Source organism: Haemaphysalis longicornis, unplaced genomic scaffold (genome assembly GCF_048455015.1).
Source record: "Haemaphysalis longicornis isolate Haplotype H1 unplaced genomic scaffold, Haemaphysalis longicornis Haplotype H1 scaffold_9, whole genome shotgun sequence".
Lineage (NCBI taxonomy): Eukaryota > Metazoa > Arthropoda > Arachnida > Ixodida > Ixodidae > Haemaphysalis > Haemaphysalis longicornis.
In genome coordinates this window covers 46,239,013-46,262,148 of record NW_027526460.1, presented here as the reverse complement: position 1 = coordinate 46,262,148, position 23,136 = coordinate 46,239,013, and the positions used below count along the sequence as shown (strand labels likewise).

Here is a 23,136-nt window from a genome sequence, read left to right as displayed (position 1 = left end):
TGTTTAATTTATCTAATCCACCAAAATTGACTGTCACGTCAATGATCTCTTCAAGTGAAAGACAGAATTTGGATTTTGAATAGACGATATACTGTGTGCCGTTGCTGCCTGGTACATTATGAAAATGTGCCTTTGCGATGGGTTATTTCAAGGCTACTCTGCTGGCATTCAAGAACGAGTGTACATGCTTTAAATGTTCGGTGTATTGATGGTGTATTGGTGAATTTTGATGATGTCCTCAGAAAAAATACTCTAGGAACTAGCTAGTGACCTCCGACATAAAATTTTTAAGGAACGTATCAGCATTAGGCCTTTTCATCATTGTGCATTCATTCTCTTTTTTACTGCAGATGCTTCCAGTTATAGCACTTTTTGAATGGCTAATGTTTCTAACGTCACAAGCGAGGACTGCGATGGGCATCTGCCACATGGAATTCGACAGCCTGACGAGCAAGTTCGGCAACTTCACGTCGCCCCAGTACCCGGAGCCGTATCCGGCCAGCATTCACTGCTACTACCTGTTCAAGGGCCAGGAATCCGAGACACTCAAGATCACCTTCCTACATTTTGACCTGGAGCCGCCATTCTCCAAAGGGTGAGCGGCGGGCCCTCGCACGAGATTTCTTGTGGTTGCAAGTCATTTACGGGGTATAACTTCAGCTCGTGTTGACAGCCTCCACGTTTCAAAAGACACATAGGGAATTTCAGAGATGACTGTTTTCAGTCGTCAAAACATATTAAATTTATGCGGGGTAATAAAAAAAATGTTTAACATTATCGCTGGAGTAGGAGAGAGAGCAGTTCGCGTTAGCTTCAGTAAGTGTGGAAATTTCCCATTCGCAAACTTCAAAACAGCTGGCCAGTCTGGCAATAAACCAGAAGGCAAGGGAGTATAGGCCGGTCTCGACACTCACCGTAGTGCGTGTTTATTGTCATGTTCTTCACTTTCATACCAAGCTGGCCAACCACACACGCTAATTTGGGACCAGTATAGCTTGGGTTTTTCTCATTTCGAAGCTTCGCGATGTAAAAGTCTAATGACGCATGTGGTCACCAAGTTTGCCTTTAGAGTTGGTACAACGTCCACCTACAACCGCAACTATACAGCCCCAATAAACTATTATTCCTCAAGGTAGGCTGTTCTGAACTTTGCGGACATTCCGCAAACCTTTAACGCAAAAGGTGTCGTAGTGACTGTGTCCACCCAAGAAGGGGCACCATGCCGTTGTGCCTGCAAACCCTTTCCATCCCCCCTTTCCCATAAACCAAGTATTGAGTTTTCCGTGGCAAAAAAAGGACAATTTTGAAAGTGGCCAGATGTATACGCTAAAACATTTCTTCTGTAAGATGTGTCTTCCATCAGAGAACCTATTCTTTATACAATAATTGACCGCCAATCACGAGACCTGGATGAGTTTAGTGCTAACTGAACTGCGTGTGCAACACTTGAATTAGTGCAGCCTTCAAAATTTATGTTCTTTGTGGTGAATATGAAGCAGAAGAAAAAGATTACGAAGAGTGTAGTGTCAAAAAAACAGGGCGGAAGCTTTCGAAAAGGTGATGTTTGATCTTTCGTAAAACCTTCTTGCGAGGTAAAGCTCCAGGTTTCGATGATTGACCAGTTTACAGAACTGGAATAGCTTACACAAGTAAATTTATCATATACTGATTGTCAAAACCTTTACTTAGTACTAAAGGGATGCAAATATATCTGCTTTTATATGATAGAAAAATAATGGGAGTTGAAAACTGTAAATCGCCGTACTAAACTTTTCTTCCCAATGGGATTATAGTGACACTATGTTCAAGATCACGTAAGCAATATTTGTGGCTTTGCACTTCAAAAATCATCTTTCCTAATTTCAGCCTCATAGTTTTCAGACATGCAGTTTCTCAAATCCTTAAATGACAGCAATTTTCTCTGGTAGTACATGGTTATATAACTCGGCGATAGTAATGATTGTATAAATCCTACACAGCTTGATCCTCCCATAGTATTTCAAAATACGCGCCGTGGTTTTATTCTTTACGTAGGCCGTAAAAAAAAAAAACTCGCAACGTTTTCTCTGCCACAATTTTGACATCTCGAACAGAGTTATTTAAGCTGGTAACAATTGCGTCTTCACAAATTTTTGTGGAGGAAAATTCTTCTTCCTGACTTTTTCGTTTAGTTATCAGTTTCGGTAGGATGACACACATAACACAACTCTCAAATGCGACAATTTATTAAAGCTTTCTTGAACCTTGTAGAAAACTGCGCTGCTCAACATCTGCATAGAAATATGGTCGGGAAGCATTAGATTTGCCTGGGGCGGCACTTGTTTTTCTAAGCGGAAAGTTCAACCGTGGTGGAGCCAGCTTGTACGAAGGGGTATAGCTTGTAGTCACTGGCGAGGAACGCATGCAGGCAACCATGTGAGTGCACCGTCACTGGTTACGTCAGGATCCGCGGGATGGCGGTACTTGTCCGTGCTAACAACGTGATGTGTGTTGGGCGCTCCAAACTCTACCCCCACCGAAAGCATAGTAATGCCTCGACTCCAATGTGAGTGCGATTAATAACATCTCTGTTGACATCACCGTTGAGAATAGGGCTGAAACGGAGCAGACGATGCACGCCGGTGTTTTTTTTTTTCTGCGGCATGCGGCCGCAGGGGTACACGCCGCGCAATGGCCGTGGCGCTTCGGCCGTGTCCGTGACCGTTTCCAGTGTTTCCAAGCGAAGAAATTGACAGCTAACCTTTCCAGTGAATGCCATCTGTAGTCAACTGTGCTCTGGTGTGCCTCATTGAAACAGGTGCCTGAACGACTTCGTGGACATCAGCACGATAAGCGTGAGCAACGTGCGGCAGCTGGTGGGACGCTACTGCGGCGTCGATGTGCCCGTGCCACTGCTCACCATGAAGCCGCGCATGGAGATCATCTTCAAGACCAACCACGCGCACGAGCGCACGGGCTTCTTCGGCATGTACCAGTTCACCGATGAGAGTGAGTACACCGGAGTGTGCACGCAAAATGTGAACGTGTTCCACAGGCGGCATTCTATGCCTAAAAAACCAATAGTGACTGATCGTACTCCAGGCTTTGCAGTGTGTAAGAGGGTAGTGTAGCCTATGCATAAAGGGTGAAGTTAACTCATTTAATAGTCATAACAGCGTAAATTACAATAATTGGTGGGAGGAAAGAGAACTAAAATGAATAAAAGTGGCGGGTGAGTGCTTCCGCATGAGTAGTCAATTTCTGAAATTTCTGCACATTTTTTTTTTCACATTTCCGTAGTGCCTGGCAAAAAATATTATATTCAAGTCACGTATCTACATTAAAGTTTGCAGCCATGTATACGCTCTCCTTATTACCTAGATATCGCATGGGGCAATGCTGAAGCTCTTCGCTTTTTAAACAAAATCTTGATAAAAGAAACATACTTTTCCCAGTGCCTGAATATAAGACTAGGAGAGCACGCAGGGACAATGAAAAACTGCACGTATGCTAATCTGCCCGCACATTGTAAAAAGTGTGAAATACTTGGATGTGAACCTCTTTTCGATGATACCGAAGTGCTCTTCGAGCACAGAAATCAGAAGGTTCGGGAGATAGTAGAGGCCTTCTACATAAACCTCTATCAAGATGACTGCGTTAGCCAGACTTTCATCACGCTCCACGAAAAGGAAGCAAAGATAGTTGGTCATATGCTTGCGTAAACTGTCAGTTACCCGACACGTGCCTCTTTTAACTTGGAGTGTGTGCTTGTTATTTAATCTTTTAGCGTATCACAGTGTGATGTGTCGCTTTAATCGTATGTTGTTCTTCTGCGCATGTGCACACTTGTGTGCATATATTCTTTGGGTTTCTAATAAAAACTAGTTGAGAGTTAGCGCTTGTGTTGTACATCCCTTCGTCTTTCGTCCGGTTTTTTTGCGCGCTGTGTGTGTTTCTTTCAAGATACTTTTCCCGCCCCTTGCGGTTTCGGTTAGTAAGAGTTTGCCGCATTTTGCTTTACTTTGTCGCTGTGCCTGAGTGAGTTTACTTCTCGTAGATGTTGAGTGTTTATACACACGAAACTGGGGAATACTGTAAAGAGAAACTGCCTCCAGCCCTGCTGTCTGACGGACAACAACAACAATTTGTTTATAAAGCCTCACACTTACATTTTTGAGAAACTCTCTCGCCTAAAACCTGCAACAACCTACGAAAAACACCTAAATTTCGTCACGCTGCTGGGCAAACTGACCAAGCTTTGTGAGCTTGTGCCTCACACTACTGCCATATTGTAAGATGTCTTATCGCCGAGTCTTTCCGCCGCAATGACAATCTCAGTCGTGATGCAGCTTTCCGCCGCAATACACGCGTAGCCTTACCGAAATCTTTACGCGTAATGCCACCCTCCGCCGTATGACACACTTAATCGTAATACGACGGTCTACCGAAGTGAGACGGAACAATTGCGTACATCTGTCGAAAAGGTGTATATTATTAAAAATTCCGGTGTGATCAATAGACGAAAGAACATGGTACAAATAAAGATGCTGTGTCAGTATTTTCAGTCATCTCATTTTCGCAAAAGCGTAGGCTACGGGAAAAATGTGCTTCAATGAAAGTCGAAGCCTCTTGAAAAGCGATCAAAAAATGAGTGCCGTAACAAAAAAGGAACAAAAAAAATGCGCTCGTAGAGCTTGATCTTATTTTTCACCGCGTTTATTTGCCGTCTTGTCACAAGAAAAATCGCAAAGGGGCTTCCACGACTACATAAGACAAAGCAACTAGAAACAATCTTGCCAATTTCGTCCTTGTAAATTATTTTTTCACAAGTGGCAAGCGGTCTCCTAAAGCCAATTATCCAGTCCAGCGTATTGAGCAGAGTGGTTCAAAATAAAGATAGAGTAGGCTCCTATACAGCGCCATCCCAGTGAAAAACAAACGCTAACGCTGAACAATTTAATGGAATGAATGATTCGCCGCACGGATGCGGGATGTCAAGAAAGAATAGGCAAAAGCTGTTTGAACAAATTGGCCTGTGCTGCGCTTTTCTTTTTTTTTTAATGGCGTGATTGAAATAAAGAAAAGCGCTAAAGCTTGATTCCGGGAAAGTCCGCAGAAAGGTCGTCAAGACTACAAAATTGATGATGATGATCCTGTTCTGCGTGGGGCTGAAAAAAATTTCTGTGTTTTTTTAAGAAAGGAAACTTGTTAGATGGGTACTTTTATCCGAAAGAATGGCCAGCACCAAAAAGGACTCCCTTCCTCCAGAGTAAATTATTGGAACAAGAGGCCTTATCAGCGGCTCTAAGAAGCCGGTGTCCCTTTTTTCTTGCTGCTTCTTTGCGTTTTCTTTTTCAGGGACAATATAAATTTTGAAAGCAGGAAATTTATGGCGCTCGTAAGAACATGTTGTTTGTAACGGCGGCTGCTTCTTGAGCTCGTTCTTGTTTAATGGCGTGATTTTAAAATTTTGCCAAGATCCGTCTTTGCTTGTTGTATCCGCATTCATTTTTTACAACAGAAGGATTGTCCAGTTATGTAACCTCAGGTGTCGTCACTGGACCTAACAAAGCAATCTCGAATGATTATAAGTGATCATTCGTCGTGCTTGCTAATAAATATCCTTTGAATTTAATTAAAAAGGGCACAACCCATGCCAAAGGAAAAAAAAATTTCGCTGCCAATATTTTATTTATTTATTTATTTATTTATTTATTTATTTATTTATTTATTTATTTATTTATTTATTTATTTATTTATTTATTTTTTATTTATTTATTTATTTATTTATTTATTTATTTATTTATTTATTTATTTATTTATTTATTTATTTATTTATTTATTTACAACTACTGCAGGCAGCACTGCTGCCCTAGCAGGAGAGGGGTTATTGCAGCTGTGCTAGAAGCAATTTTTCAAAACAGTTAACATTGGTACACTGGACAATATATTCATGTAGCGTGTTCCATTGTTCAGTTGTGCGGGGGAAATACGACATTTGAAAGCGTTTACTTCGGCTAAAGTAGGGGCGTACAACTTTAGAGTGATTTAATCTGGTTGATCTTAGTGGTGCGGGATGTACATACATAGCTCTGCATAAACCAGTTTTACTGTTATACAGCAGAAAAAAAATTTAAGCCTTGCAACCTGTCGACGCAGGTGAAGTGGTTTCAATTCCAGCTGCTCCAACATGTTTCTAACAGATGACTGAATCCTTTGACTGAACAGATGACTGAATGAATGAATCCTTTACAGCGAAGCTGTTGATGGCTGGGGTTCCGCTGATTTATCGTGCCAAACAAAGGTTGTGGAAGTGCAAAAACTCAGCTCTTAAATTGGCGGCAAAAGCTTTACGCGTTCCATAGCACGAAGCATTCGTGAGTGTGCGTTTGTTAGTTTTTTAAGCACGAGTTGTTCTGTGGAGACAGGAGTTCGTATATGTGAATTTGTTTATTTGTTTTTTTCTATTTTGTGAGGTCACTTGCTATAATTTCGCTCTGCCCTATACAAGCTGCCGTTCCCCCAACAATCACCAGTGATGATGATGATGAAGAAGAAAATCAGGCCTCATCTTGCTAAAATCTCATTCAACAAGCAAGTTAATTGGTTGGAACAATCTGTCTACCTTCTTCACCGGGTTGTATCGATGACTAAGGCCATGCTATGAAACTTGCAATCTTGCCGTCGTAACGATAGCCATGACGGGCCTTTACAGAAGAGCAGTAAGAACAAGTTTGCTATTGGACCCTACCTTCAAGGCTTGTTGCACGGCTTTAACAAAAATGCCAAACAAGGGAATGTGAGTGTAGCCCTGGGTGCTCCCCCCAAAAATGATTAAATTTGCCGCGGAAACTAAGGCAGGTAGCGATAAGCAAGGATGGTGCACAGAGCATCGTGAATCGTACGTCACGTGCGTAGAGCGCATTTTTAGGTGCGGAGCACCTTAGAACCGCACAATGTCTGTCCACGTCCGTGCGCATAGCATTTACAATCGCAAAAGGTCACACAGGCACAGGCAGGATTCGAGCCTGTCTGGTAGACAAGACAGAGTTAGTGTCAGTCGTCTTACCCATTGGGCTACGAACGTGAGTTAGTACCCGGGAGTCAAACAGCTTACTCCCTCGCCTGTAACGGTGCGGAGTACCTTAGGACCTCCCAATGTACGTCTGCGTCAATCTGTGCGCACACAAACATCAAGCAAAAATCAAGCGAAATTTGATTCGAACCGTGAATTACAGCTTCATTTAGGGAATAATCAAGGTGCAACTCACGGCTCAAATTGAATGACGGTTGGAGCGCAAATCTGACGCCACTCGGGGCGCAACTTGGATGTCATTTCGAGTCCCCGTACTCCACACCCTCGCCATCATCCGCGGAGTGGAGATGCTGCCATTTTTTAATCCCGTTCCGCGAACTGGCGGGTCTGCGGGCGTCGGTAAAACTGGCTCGAGCGGATGGTTGATGGAGCCGGATAATACGGCCGGAAAGCAAGTGAAACGCACTTTGTAAGTTTCGCGAGTTAAACCAGAGATCGACAAGTTCGGAGTGACTAGAAGAAGCAAAACTAAACCACGCGTGGGATTGATTATAACAGCGTATTGAACAGCTTGACTAGAAACCAAGTGCAGAAGCAAGGCGTCCACTACATTTTCCCGAAAAGAGATTGACTTCATGTCTAACACCTGCTGTGCGTCGGGTGTGTTATAAATAAAAAATGAGAACTATATGTTTATAGATTGTACTCAAGCTTCATAAATGCCTTCAGAGCAACACTGTGGTGCATTTGTCATATTTTATTATTCCGAAGCCATTGTGTGTCCCATAATCCAATAAACCCGACGTATGAGCAGTGGATAGCCCCAAAATTAAACAGCTCTCAAAAAATAAGGCGGATCCCACGCATTGGTGGGATTCGGCGTAACGCGAAGCATTCGTCGCAGAATACCTGAGGTGAAGTGAACTCGGCATTTTTTAGAGCCCTTTGGGGGCTCGGGCTGTGGGCGACTCCTGTCATCGTCTCATGTCACGGAAATTTAAGCTTAAGCAATGGTAAAAAAAAGGTGTCTCGTAGATATAACTGGTTCAGAATGAACTAAATAGATTTAAACATTTAAAATACCGGAGTAATCAGGATTTAATTGCATTATTAACAAACATTCGTTAAATCTCATCTCGAAATCGGTTTCTAACGCCAGGTTTTCTTTTGCAAAGCATACTTCTTTGTATGCTGCGGCGTGTGACACGAAGGCAATTTACGGCCAGTCTGTCTCATTTAAAGGGACACTGAAGTGATTTCTAAACATTGAGGGATTGCTAGCGCAAATTGTAGTCCGGAGTCCATAGGCCATGTTTCGACACTCTGAGCGCGTTTACGCGAATTTATTTAGTAGAAAAATCAATTCGAAAAGGCTGTCCACCTGTCTGCACCCTCGCCCATTTGCTGTGGCGTTTTCGTGTGACGTCTGGATGAGATGAGCTGACAATTGGCTGCGCTACTGTACGGTTCACCGACCTTCCGACAGAGTCAGTCGACCCAGCGTTTAGTCCGCCGGCCGCCGACGGGTCGTCGCAATTGGTTCGCTCAGTTGAAACTAAGCCACAACACGTTTGTGAATGGAAGAATGTGCCTTTCGTTACTTTGTTAGTTTGTACACTGTATCAAGCTCCGAGTCCGGGTCGCTCCACACAAGCGCTGCACTAGTGCACATGCGACGCTTCGCTGACTGGTACGCTAGTAGGAAAACCTAAGGCCACTTGAAGGCGAGAGAAGAGTCAGCGAAGTCAATATAGGTACTAAGGAAATAAAATCAACTAAAACTTTTACCGTACAGTGCAAAACTAGGGAGCAGGAAGCACTTTTTCGCGCTGGGTGAACAAGCACAGCGGTCACCAGCATGACCATACGTCTGGGAACGATTTTTCGTCTAAGAAATGCAATTGCTAGACGTGAGATATTCTGGAAGATTGGGGAGATTGAGGTTTTCTAAACTAAGTTCGCCATTCTTGGGCCGTAACGTCCACTGCTCCACGAGCGAGTTCACAGAACACGCGCATGCTGACACTGATGCGCTAGTGAGTTCTCGTTGATGTGCTGTTGCTACAAGTACCAAATAATTGCGGGCAGTGGGCACAGGCCAGAATCAGCAGAGCCTTGGCCTGGTGCGAACACGCTTTTTACGATACAGGCATGAGTGAGACAAGCTCCGAATATGAGGGAAAAGCGTATGGCATTTGAGCGTCTGTGGTGACGCGAAGGGCGTTCATCCTCTGCGTAGGCCTTGGCTAGTGATTGCAACAATTACAAGCCGTCCTGGGAGGCTTATCTTAGGCATTTTGCAGCCGACAACATGGCGAAAGCGCGGTACGACGATTACTGAGATATTAAGAATGTGCATGCAACGATGCCGTCGGATGTCAATCATGTTGTTTTACAGAACCGAAACCGAAACTTGTTTGAATGCTAACCTTGGACATCGTCTAATCAAGGTGCACCTCCTCCTGTCGTCACAGCCTTTAGTTGGTGTGGCTGCCACAGGCCACGCATGGTAGTTTTTCTTCTTTCCCACTTTATAAAATAATTTCCAAGTTATCAACCGGATAAACGATGAAAAGTGCGGTAATATGAGCCAGTCTATGCAGTGCAAGAAAAACTGGGAACTTGGCAAATTCACTTCAGTGTCCCTTTAATTGCTTAAATCCGGAACAACGCAAAAAAGGACACCACCACCTCAGCAAGCCCAATCATCGCGCGCCGTGTGGCAAGAGCGAGTCTTAAATCTCTGAATACAGTTATAAGCTTTGGCTCGCCATCTCGGCCAAAGTGAAGAGGAAGCAGCCGAGACATAGTGTAAAGTGCTCGTTGATGCATCCCACGCCGTGGTCAGCCGTGAAAGGCACACGCCGCAGACATCAGAAAACCGCCTAAACGTCCTTTTTGCGATGCGGGAGCTTGATGCCACTCTTTCATCCCCCCGCTGTTCATCTGCTCCAGGGCCCGATGGCGTCCTGTACTGCATTTTTCGAAGCCTTGGCAGCTTGGCAGAGAAGGCCGAAAAGCCCCCCTATAATGGTTCAACGCAACATGGACCTCTGGCTCTGTTCCAAGCCACTGAAAGTTGCCTTACTGAAGTCAGGAAAATCCCCCTTGGGCTCTCCTCATACGGAGCGATTGCATTGGCAAGCTGCATTGGAAAGTGATGGAGAGAATGGAACTGGCCCATCTGGAATGATTTCTTGAGAATAATAATATTTACCAAGATATTATGACAGGCTTCCGAAGCGGCCGATCCTCCATATACAGTGTCATCGAGCTGGTGTCTACTGTAGAGAAAGAAAGCCACCATCGCCGAATTGTGGGTTCACTGTTTTTCAACATCAAAGGCGCATATGACAATGTTGCCAACGATGATATTATGTATGCTCTAGAAACCACGGGTGTGGGCAGCCGTCCCTACACGTGGATGTCGAGTTGCCTCACTGGCCACACAATCTTCATCTCCACGGCTTCTGGCGAGACAGGGCGCCACCAGATCAGTCGTCGTGTTCCACAGGGTGGAGTTCTGAGCCCTACCCTGTTTAACATTGCACTCATCCGCATCGTGTTCGAAATGCCTGAAACTGTCAGAGTGATTATGTCCGGGGATGATATGTGCATCTGGGCTTCTGGTGTAACTCGACCACAGTTGCGAGCGCATGTACAGCGAGCTGTATTTTGGTACTTGCGCCTTCAAGGCGTGAGCTTGTCCCTAGCACAATGCGCTTTTACTCTTTTCACCAGAAAGTGAATGGTCCAAAAACAGCATCACCATTGATGGCACTTTAATACCGTACGTTAAGAACCCCAGATTTCTGGGCGTTGTTGTGTACCGCCGGCCCTTGTGGAGAAAAGTTCTCAGTTTCGTGACAGGAATTAGATAGGGCCCATTCGAGAGCGCCCTTCTGCAGTTATACCGAACTCTTTTTGGGGGGGTTCGACCTTCGTTATAGCCTGCCAGTCACTCTTAAATTGCCTACTTCATTCCTACGCACATTGGAAAGCAAACAAGCACAAGCCCTACGGGTCTGCTTGGGTCTACCATGATGCATTTCTACTCTTGGTACGATTGCCGAGGCACGTGTCTATCCGATGGATTTACTTCTTTCGTGCGAACGATTCCGTGTCTACATCCGATGTCTGACGAGGCATGCACGCAATCAATTGTCGATTCTTCCCACCACAGGCTCCACAACCAGTTTTGAAGCAGCAGTTTCGCGTCACCAACGCATAATTCCGTCTTGTTTAGCCCCAATGGTGGTTTCACAGAATCCTCTGTGGGTGCTATAAAGACCTCCAATCCGCCTTTTCATTCCGGGAATCATCAAGAAGTTTTGTTTGCCCTCAGTGGCTCTCTAACAGTTGACTTTAGCGGCGTTGTTGAAAAGCACATATGCCAGAGCTACACATGTCTACACCGATGGTTCTGTGACTCAGTCCAGGTCAACCGCGGCTGTGGCGATTCTAAGCCTGGGAGCAACCCGAAGTTTACACTCGACCACAAGACAACCTCTACTGCTACAGAATTGGTGTGGCCACCCGGAGTTAGGCAATTAGTTTAGTCTCTTGTGAACCACCTCAAGGTTTGACCATGTTCTGTGACTCCAAGGCAGCGCTCCAGGTCCTCAGTGGTGTTATGTGGCAAGGACGTTATTATGCACTTGCTGTAGAAGCGGTGGAGCTATGTTCTGTTTCGGTGCAGCAAGGCCATGTTTTTAAGATTCAGTGGGTTTCAGGCCACTGTGGGTTGTCGGGCAATGAATGGGCTGACTCAAAGGCAAAAAGGCTTCAGCAGGCGCAGTAGTCATCCGCCTTTCCTTCGCAAGACCAGACACGAACGCTCCTCTCTCCGTGACGCTACGACGAATTACTGGGCCCACCGTGACCACCGCCACAGAAGGCTCCATCGACTGGACCCTTATTGCAGGATCCGGATGGCCGAACCGACTAAGCGAAGCTACTCGTCGCTCTTTCATCGACTGCGGCTCGGCGTAGCTTTTACTTATTTCTACCAACACCTCATCGGTGGTTTGAGTGACCGTGACTGTGAATCGTTTCACATACTGGAGACTATGGAACATGTGCTGTGCAACTCTCCCTTCTAGACGCATCACCGCGTAAAGTCAACCACGTCGTTAGCACGGTTAGACAATCGGGCATTGTCTAAAGACGTCCTGCTGCGACCCTGGTCAGACCCGCAGTGTTCAAACAAGGCCTTCAAGGCAGTGCTGGCATTCTTAAAATGCAGCAGTTTGGCAGCTAGGTTGTAGCCCAATCCAGTTGTAGTGAACTATGGGACATGTACTGTGCATTACATAGGCATTTTGTATATAGTTATACTATCACCCCTATGTCAATTGTCACATCTGTCACCCTCTCTATCTATGCTGTTTCCCCCTTACCCTCCCCCCCCCACAGATTAGCAGGTCAGAGACAATACGATCATGCCGACCTTCCTACGTTTTCCTTCCATTCAATAAATTACTCTCTCTCTTTCTCTACCGCATGCTTCGTCCCTACTCAGGTTTCACGCTAGGGGAGACGGCCCTGGATTTCCCACAAATTCTTCCAAAGCCCGCTCCGTCATCCCTACATTATTTCCTTGGAATTTTTTTTTTGCGAACGCACTTTTCGAATGATGGCGGATCAAGCTCAAGCGTAGTCAGCTCTGCTGTTAAAACGTCTATCACGAATCACGTGTATTTGGGTGTACAGAATGATATGATATAGTGGAGCGGTGGGATGCAAGTCCCCCAATCGTGTTGCCGGCACCGAGTGGCTGCAAAGGGCCTCAGTGCACTACAAATTTCTTTATGCTCCTGTCGGAGTGGACGTAAAGGCTGTGGGGCATGGTCGAGGTGTGCGAGTGCACAGTGTTTACTGATATATTCAAACACGTAACGTGAAAAGGGTTCCCGTTGACACTGTCCTGGAACTGATTGAAATGGTTATATTAATTCTGCCTATTTTTTCGTCTCATCTCACTGCGATAACAAGTTCATTTTCTTTGCCTCCGCCCTCCTCCGCAGGCTTCATTCATCCTCCGCAGTCCACGCGCAACATATCCGGCTGCGGCGGCACATTGACGGGCGTGGGAGGGAACCTCGTGTCCCCGGGATACCCGGAGAGTTTCCCGAAGGACGTCGACTGTAACTGGCTCATACGCGTCGATTACGACAAGCACATCTACATCCGAATCCTAGAACTACAGCTCAAGGGAAGTATCGGTGAGGAATCCTACGACATCCAAGAATTTACTTGCCATTATTGGTTCCCAAAGCATCCACCATAACGGATACAAAGAATGTGCACACGAACCATCAAACAATTGTTTGATGGTTCGTGTGCAATTAAGTTAACCCCATAAGCCGCATTGCCTACGTGTGGGAATTAGATTTAAGGCTGCCTAATGCCTGCCTTAAGATTGCCTCCGGTGGGAACACGAAAGCAAATTACATCTTGTTTCGGGCTATCTTATTATCTATGTAAAGTGGTAGGTCGGTCGTGATTATGCCAACTTCTGTTGCGACAATGTCTTCGTCACCAGATGAACATTGTGTGGTGCGTAATCTTTACGCCGTAATGGTTGGCGGGGCGTCGACTGGTGGGTATTTTACTAGCAGCTTGCGCCTGCCTCTTCTTGCGGTATAAAAAATACATCATCGTCGTCATCATCATCAGCCTGTCTACACCAACTGCAGGGCAAATGCCGATTTTCCCGGTCCTGTGCTAACTGTGACCAATTTATCCCCGCAAACGTATTGATCTCATCTGCCCATCTACGTCTCTAGTTACGCCTGTGGTTAAATGAAGTTTTAGGGGCATAAGACGGTAATATCACCAAGAAGCATGATCTAGTTTGATTTGATTGTAGGGTTTAAAGCGCCGACGCAACGCAGCCGATGAGGCGCGCCGTAATGGAGAGCTCTGGATTCATTTTGACCACCTGGGGATCTTTAACGTGCGCCGAGATATCGTACGCACGGGCGTTTTTTAAAGACGATAGTCTTTCTTGGGCTCCTTAAACCCAGAAATTTTGGTCTGTCTGTATGTCTGTATGTCTGTCCGTCTGTCTGTCTGTGACTCGATTCAGCCACCCGGCCAAAGCAAAACAATGCCTGCCCATTAGTCTTATATAGTCACAGCTAAATCTACCCGTCTATGTCCGGTGTAAGGTTCATACTTGTCAACATTGTTGAAGAAGAACAAGACATTACGCAAATATGAGACAGCAAATCAATACAGAAGTGATATTTGCAGTGTTCCTTTATAAAAAAATCAAACATGCTTGCTTTTCCGAAATTAAATACTTCATCAACTGCAGAAAAAGAATTCACTTCGCCGTCGCCTACTGTCGCCCGCGCCACTATAGCTTCTTGCGCCATTTTAAGAAATCAACCGGCAACAGTTACGCAAGGTTCCACTAGATAGTTTCCACGTTCTGCTTGCAACGCACGTGGAGTAGGGAAACGCGGTTCTATAAACGTTGAAGTAGGGTGCCTCGATTAACGCGCGTCTTCGCCGTACGGCAGCGTTCGCATCGAGACACCCGGTTTGGAGCAGTGGAACGCGGGAAATTTAAAATGATTTAAGCCAACCTTTGGCGTCTTTACCTTGGGAGGAGCGCGACGCAAGAGGAACAACATGAGAGGTGAGCGGCAAAGCGAAGGGAGGCATTTACTTCGCAATAGCCGATAAAGACTATCGTCTTTTGACGACATTTGCAACGAAAGGAGCAGATACGCGGCCAATTTTTTGCTTTTCGCCTCCATCAGAAAAGCGGCCGCCGCGGCAGGGAATTGAACCCGCGACCTCGTGCTCAGCAGCGCAACGCCTTAGCCACTGAGCAGCATGATCTAGTCATATCTGAGCGAAAATTCAGGAAAGGCATTGATGCAGAAGCATACGTGAAAAAAAAATGTTTTGCCTTGTAAGAAAAGCAACAACTTACCACGACTACAGTTGCGGTGGAAATTTAAAAACATCAGGGCAACATGGGATGTCAGTGTTAACGCGTTTATCATAATTAATATACTCGTGCCCACACTTCCGGTCTCAGTATTGTTTTATAGGGACAGTGAAGGTGACCGGCACGTTTGTTTGAAACGAAAGTCTGACCTTCCCATAGCCATTATTGCGTTTATTCGGTGGCGAAAGGCATCAATTGCTGAAAAATCGCAAATGAAACGCTGATAAAACGTGACGCAAACACGTACTGCGGTCGCTTTCACTGTTTGCGTTACGATAAACGGGAAGCAAGCGAGGCAGCGGTGATGTATAGCGATATACAAGCAACCAAATATAACGCTACCACGCACGGATCGGTTTGGTCAGGTTCGGTCAAATCACTAGTGTTCTCCCGAATTCTCACGTCCTTTGTGGCTCCGAACCACTAGGCGAAATGTTCCTTCACGGGACCCACGATCAGTACTGAAGCTTTGTTGAATAAAAACTAATTGTTCTTTTGAGGCCTCGCGAATGTTGGCGTCGAACCAATCGCTCCTGCGCAGCTTCGCACGCTTCCTCAAAAAGCGGTACCACCGCACGGAGTGTATGGACGAGTAGCGCCATACAACGCCAGGAATGACGTTGCGCACGCAGACTGTTTAAGCACTCCGGCCACGGAGCAAGAATATATATATATAGAAGAGGAAACGCACATTGCGGCCGGCACGACCGAGCGACCAGATAATGTCACAATGATAACTACGGTGACCTACGGAGCTCCGCAGCTGCGGCGACGAACAATTTGACAGCGGCACCTGGTTGAATGTATTAAAAGCAATACTGTTGCTTGCAGCATTCGCCACAAGGCGTGAACCGCTATGCGCTCGAGCTGCTGCGCGACGCGGGAACGGAACGCGCGTTTATCTCGGACGTAGCGCGCGCGCGCGCATCCGCGCGTCATCGTCCCGCAACGTCGGTGATGCTGGCACTTGTCAGTGCACTGCCGCATAACCAATAAATTGTCCGGTGCACTCAAGTCGCTTCGAGCGCATTGCATGCGAGATAAGGCCGTGCGTTTACAGGTTTTACATTTTTTTGCCTTTACAGGTTTGTATTTTGGGCTTGCTGCTCTCGCAAGACTGCTTACGCATTAAAAGAAAATGCCCCTTTTATTCGCTCGTACCGGCCGGTTTATATTTGACAGACAATTAATCGCGAAGGCGGGCTTTTCAACCAACGGAAGCGCAGAAGAGCGCACACACTTTCGCTTCGGCCACGGAATGTTTCGGCGGCCCGGCGAAATACCGACGGGATGCCGCGGCCGGGTTGGACTGGGCGAGCGCGAAGAGAACGCGCACCGGCCGTGGCGATGACCGCACACTTCTTTCGCTTGCCGCCAGATGCCGGAAACTTGACGTTCGCCAAGTGCTTGTGACGTTATCAGGCTGCCCCAGGAAGCTCAGTTTCCCCTCCTATTTTATTCTTGCTCCGTGACTTCGGCTAAAGTGTCGGTGGGACCTGTACCCACTTTTTAGCTATTTCCTTAGCTTATTTTAAAAATAAGCTACGCGTAAGAGTGCTGTGTTCGTTTTCTCAGTGAGCTAATCTATCTATCTAGGGCTACTTGTATTTTCACTTCAGTCTCCCTTTAAAAATGACTGATCCCCCAGCCTAAAACACGGAGCAAGAACACCAGCGTTCGTGCTAAACACAATATGTAAGCCTTCCCACGCATCATGAGGACACCATTATAATTCAAGGGACACGTTTGCTGCGCTGCTGGAAAAATAATTAATCTCTTGCAAGATCGCATCGTCTCCCCGGACGCGTAAACAGATGGCAGGACAGTATACGCACCGTGTGCAGCTGAATCTGCTGTGAACACGTTGCTCGTGTATTCGATAGCTATGTTCCCTTCTCTGTGACTTCCGGCGTAAAGCAGTTATGAGTACATAAAAATATATAAAAAGTAATGGTCACACAGTATTCTTATTACTGGCTACACCAATTATTAACAGGCAGAACGTTAAAAAACTGGCGAACATTCACGTAGCTCTGTACCTATTAAATGGTCTAATTTAGTTATTTACAGTACACTGCCTGATGAAATTTCATACTAATCATTTTCATAATTCTCACAAGCAGAGCTAATTCCCTCATAATGCTTCCAGAAGTATCTGAATTGTCGAGCTATATGGCTCATGCAGTGTTATCCTGCTGACATCTTTTTCATTTGTCAGCTTCGCATATGGGCTATCGCAAAATTTAAATTCTTGCCGAACCATCGCCTGGTAACGTTTTAAAAAAAAGCATAGCTGTTGTTAAAACCGAAACGAATACTCACACCAATAGTATTTAGATTAGGAACCTTAATTTCTTGGAAGCTCCAGAAAGAACAAAACATTGTGCAACAGATTCCAAAATTTGCGAGTCGGGGAATTGTTCGACTTGATGAATCAGTTACGATGGTGTTGAAGAGGGCCAGGTGGTGCCCGGTGGGAGAATAGAAACAGTGCAAGGACGGAAATGGGCAATTTGGAGCACACATCATTGACTATATCTCAAAATTTCTTTGCTTTAAATGCCAATATAGGTAATAATGTAAACACATAAATAAAAACGTGTGGCGCGCGACAAAGTGGTTCACGGCAGGCGCTGCAGAAAGGCAGTTTTGTTTGCATACATAGCGTATTGTCGCGATTCTAAGCAACCCCGATCCTAAGCATTCTCCCCTACTTCCGGGAAAAAATTGTTGGAAAAGAGTATGCAGGCGAACATAAGCACCCCATTTTCTAAACAACCATGGCAACGTGGATTTCCCACGCGTGGAAGCGGGCCCGAAATGTCGTAGTGGCCAAGTAATTTGTGAAGTTTTCGCTTAAAAAGGAACTTCAACGGAACAGAAGACCTGCTGGAATATACTGAGAGCGGCGGCCCACGCGGCACAACGGACTGGAATGGTAATGAGGGTGACTGAGTATCAGACGTAAGCGGTGGGTTCACGGTCTGTGCCTATTTTTGTTTTGAATGTTTGCCAAATAAAACATTATTCCTTGCGCCCATCTCGTCAAGATACGGCAGTAAAAAAAAAGTGGCGGGGGTTAAGGTAATTTTGTTTTTTTCGAATCTAACCACCCCCTCACTTTGGGCATCGCGATCGTGAGAAAGAGGGGGTGCTTAGAATCGAGTAAATACGGTAATAATTAGTGAAGGCCAACACAAGTGTTGGAATTCTTGTTTATTTTAACAGTTACGATTACTCATCTTGGCCAGTGTTGTTGGTAGCCTGTACGCTTTGCAAAATGCGCTTTGCAACGGCCTTTGAGACAATTCCCGGAGATAAAAGTTATTACAGCACGCCAGCATTTGGCGCTGCCGTGGCCAACGGCCACTGGAAATATTTGAAGTGTTTAAATTAAACGGCAATGTCGTCAGATGTGTTAGCATGACCTGCCACAGACGCTTAGTTATCAAGCAAACACTTTCGTTTTTGATTTGTTTCTCTCCTATTTGTACTGTCGCGTGTAGCAGCAAAGCTTGGCTGTTAGTCAGCGCTGTGTGTCCACTTGCTCAAATCAACCTTTTCACCGTTTCTATTCCTTGAATAAGTGATTGATGCCTAATACTTTTGCGTTTCCTGTTGTGATTTTCTCTCAGCCAACTGCGGCGAGGCGGAGCTTGCCATCTTCGACGGCTACTCCAACCTTAAAGTGAATCCTGTTCAGCTCAAGCGCTACTGCGGCGACCTCAAGTACTACAAGAACACCGAAGAGAAGACTCAGCTGTCCAAGAGGAACCGAATTCTTGTCAGGTAGCGTTCACTAACAACTCGTCTCCTTTCGCACCCCCCCCCCCCTACCCCCCACTGATACCGGGATACATATTAAAGTAGTGACACAGCCATGAGCCTCATGCCCCCTTCCTCAAAGTGACTGAATGAGTAAAAACTTGTTTAATTCATTTTTGTTGGACGCTGCGTGTATAGGGGGAATTGTAAGGAAAAACCATTGGCGCAGCCTGCACTAGTGGTGCAAGGCTGGAGAAATAGTGGAGCTGGCGCCTTCTCTCCCTTCGTCGGAGAGCCGTCTGTGACGCCTCACATGGATTTCCGAACTTGCCGCTGAAGTTCTCCACGACTGACAGGCCCGGATCGTCTTGTCCGCAGCCTTTCACATCGCTCCCAAAGTGGACGGCGTTAGCATGCGCTAGAACCCGCGGCAACCGTCTTATCGAACTCGGTGTCTGCAACGTGGACTCGGTGTCTGTGCCCTCCACTTTAGGCACGAACGCACGCGAACTGGTGAGGAGAACAGCAAGCAAAAGATCACGCCACGAACGCTGGGCGGAGTGTTATCGGAGGTCGAGCTGGCCGACGTCGGGCGCTCCTCACGGGGCGCACGCTTACGTGCGCTCGGTATTTTTCTTGGTATTTTTTGTGGGCTCTTCACGTGGCGTAAGCCCACGTGCAAGCCTGGACGACACCTGACGCTCCTCACAAGGCGCACCCTCACGTGCGCTCGGGTGGGCTGAGTTTTCTGGTAACGCTCTACGATGGAACTGAAAGCTTAAACAGCTCTGCTGTTAAAAAAAGCGGGAAGGAATAATTAGCCTTCATTTACTGACTCAGCGGGCCTCGAAGTAACACTTAGGTCACTTTGAGTCGTAAGTATCATCGTCTACTGCGAATCGACACAAAACCGCTCACCGACGGCTGGTGCTGCGGGACCTGGGGGAAGAGCGGCAGTGCACGCCACAAACTAATAGCGTACCGGGCAGTCGCTTTAGGCGGCGGGCAGCACCAGCACTGAAGAGAAGTGGGCCATGGTCTCAGTCGCACGTTGGTGAGAGCACGGCACCGATGAGGGCTGCGGCGGCAGTACCACACTAGACGTTGTAGGTCAACCCAAGTGTGGCAAGTGCTGCAGGTGCTCGGGGCACTGAGAGAGGCCTCACGGCTATGAAATCGGTGGAGCGAAAACCGCGTACGCTGCGTTCCCCACTGGAATCGTCGTGTGATTAAAGTTTCCCGCCGCGAGAACTGACCGGAAGGGTCTGCGGGGATGCGGAGATGGTGTGCCACGGCCGAGAGGTCGACTGCCCGGCGGGCTTGACTTCACTGTCCTTCAGATATGGGATCGACTTCTTGAGGGACGGGCAAGGACGCTGTCGTAAAAACTGGGGAGCCGTTCCGAGCTCGCACGGAGAGTATACCCACGCGGGCTAGTCGGTGCACCTCTTCAATTATACCAAAGCTGGTGTTTATTGCGGAGGTAGTATGAAAAATCAAAAGGCAAAAATCGAAGCCAAGAGTGAACCCTCGCCGAGGGCCTGTGATTGCCCAGTGGCTGGAAACATGATTACATTCGCTTGGATGCACTGCAATGCCCACGGAAGCTATGCTCACGCTCGTATTATTAACGTCACCCATCACTTTATTACCCGAGTCAGTACTCACAAATGTACACTTCTAATAGGTGACGATGTCTGCTCTTTAGCGTGCATTTGAAAAGTTGTGTTGCCGCTTCAGTGGCAAGCAATAAATATGCACAATACATAACTACTTTACATTACTACAGTACTAGTACATCACTACATTACACTACTACATTGCAGCACTACATTACTAGATTACAATAAACTACAATAAACCACTTTATTGCACATTTTCGTTCTACAGTAACAAGTATAAATATGTTTTTACGTGTTTATTGAAGGAACTTCGATAATGTTTCGTTACTCGCGGCGCCTAACAAAAATTCTCTGTTGCAACATTAGCGCTTTTAGTTAAAGTGATATTTCAATAAACTGGAAGACTAGGCCTGTTGGTTCATGATGTTCAGGAAACCCAGTGAATGTCCAGTGACTGTCCTTGTATGTCCGGGGGATACCCAGTGTCCAGTGAATATCCAGTGAATGTTCATTGACTGTCCTTGTACCTTGTCTCTCCTTTTGTGTAGCGTGTTTTCTCACTGGTTCTCCTGATATTTCGAAGTGTTCTCGGTTTCCCAGAGACAGAAACACGTCTTCTGGTTTCCCTCTAAATGGAGTGCCATTGCTTGCAGGTTAAGAACAACGGTGAACTCCCCTATCCAACAACCCGGGCAAATAATAGGATTCAAGCTCGTGTGGACGGCTGTGACCTTTCAGCCTAACGGTTAGTACTACCTCGCCAATTTTATTTACTTTAGAACCTCTCTGCACAGCGTGTTATTTGAAGTAACTTCGAACTTTCATTAGATTTTACGTATGTTCCTGCATTTTTTATTGCGCTGCCTTTGTGTCGGCCTAAAACTGTTTAAAATGTCTTTAGTCAAAATGACGTGATGCCCAGCTCTGTAAGGTTCATGCTCCCGTCTGGATCTTACGAGACTCCTTCCTTATTCCTTTATTTATTCCGTGTTCCCCATAAGAAAAAAAAAAGAAGAACAAAACCTACTTCAGCCCTGCTATGGCAGGCTCAATGCCAACAAGAATAAATTAAACGGAGCGAAAGCCCAAAAGTATTGTCCCTGGAGAATTATTTTGTAGATGAAAACAAACAGCAAACAATCAGGGACCACCACGCCAGTTCGCAATGTGAGAAGCAGGCTCATCAGGAAGGGGTAGAGGACCGATTACTAAAAATAAAAGAAAGTAAGTGTATACAGAAATGGGCGCAGTATGTCATTCTACTACACTAAAAAAATAGAAACACAGATTGACAACATGCACACATACCACTGTAGCCCTGCACCATACTAGTTCCAGAGAAATGGCAGCTCTAACTCATTTGCCGAAGCATTGCTCAGCGTCTGACGGACGTAGGGAAGCAGCATGCCGCTGCAGTCTCTGTCAGAGGATCAAAACCAATTTTCACTTTGAAACCTTCAAAAAGCGCAACACTGAAGCGCTTGTCCTGTGTTCCCTTTCTTCGTCTCACGTTTTTTCAGTGTTGCGCTTTCTGAAGGTATCAAAATGCAATTTCACCAACTAGCCCAACTCGCCATTCTGCTGATCAAAATCAAGACAGTATAAAAAATAACCAGCCCGTGCAAACGGCGCGTGTTTAAGGGATCGTAGCCTTGCACACTGCGTCGCATATTAATAGCTACCACACGCCGCATAAATAATATGGTTCTGCAGCCCCGCACACCGCGAACTACACATAACTCCGTATAACACCATATGCTACCAAACTTCCGCACACTGCGAAGAACAAAACCTATTCACACAAAACACATTTTGCTTGTTGCCGTGACTAAGAAAGAAAAGAGTAACCGCATCACATGCCATGGAGTAACTGTTGCCTCATACAATCTGGCCGAAAGGGAACCACTGCCATAGGGATAGGACATTACACGGCGAGGCACGGTCCAGCTTCGGTTGAGTGCTTCTTATTTCACCAGCATTGTAATGTGTGCCTGTACATGTGCGCGCGTGTGTGTGTGTGTGGTTGGGGGGGGGGGGGTGCGCAGTGAGAGCTCCTGTATACTATACGTGTGGTGGTAAGCGCAGATTTATTGGTCGTGCAGGCAAAAAAAACAGTAGCGCAACGGCGGGAACTGCCTTTGAATGTGGAGAGGGCTGCCTTGGCAACATTGCCTACGTTGTCATGGAGGCAAGTTGCAGCGCGGCTTGCCAGGTCACTCTACTCGACTGCTCTTGCGGCTTCCGCCACCTCTTCTGCGAGTTGTAGAATCGAGTCTGCAGCCAGTGCGGGCAGCAAAAAGGAAAGAATGGTAATGACAGCGACGGAATGCCAATGCTGGTAAACAGACAAATGACAGGCGGCCCTTGCCGCTGCTAAAGAATGCAAACGCGACCACTGAAACGGCTCGAATGCGAAGCACGGTTTTCGCGGTGCGGGAGGGGCGTTCGAGAAACGCCGCGTTCCGGTTATCTACACACGGAGCAAGAGCGTGCACCGTTCCGAGTCTTAAGTTACAGAAGGAGAGTGATGAGATTATATTGCCGCGAACCATACATTGGGTTTGGACTGTGTACGGCGGTACGGTCGACGGCGGCGACAGTGGGGACGGCGGAGAGAGTGGACGGCGGTACGGTGGAGCTTCTTGTAGACGGGTTGGAGCAGGGCGGGGTCGACGAACAGCCGCGGAGTAGGTCATCGCCTGTGGCTCGCGGGGTGCCTTGGATGGTGTTGGACAGGTATTCGTAGATCTCAGTAGGGCGCTGGCCGG

At 46.5% G+C, this 23,136-nt stretch overlaps 1 protein-coding gene across 1 annotated transcript in view; it reads left to right on the top strand.

Annotated features, from left to right (window-relative positions):
• Positions 1 to 23,136, top strand: part of LOC144151534 (neuropilin and tolloid-like protein 2) — a 60,602-nt gene that overhangs the window by 18,741 nt on the left and 18,725 nt on the right. The window contains exons 2-6 of the mRNA XM_077682624.1: positions 351 to 595; positions 2,798 to 2,988; positions 13,042 to 13,239; positions 18,617 to 18,770; positions 21,022 to 21,113. Coding sequence (XP_077538750.1) covers positions 351 to 595; positions 2,798 to 2,988; positions 13,042 to 13,239; positions 18,617 to 18,770; positions 21,022 to 21,113 — 880 coding nt within the window. The remainder of the gene's footprint in view (positions 1 to 350; positions 596 to 2,797; positions 2,989 to 13,041; positions 13,240 to 18,616; positions 18,771 to 21,021; positions 21,114 to 23,136) is intronic.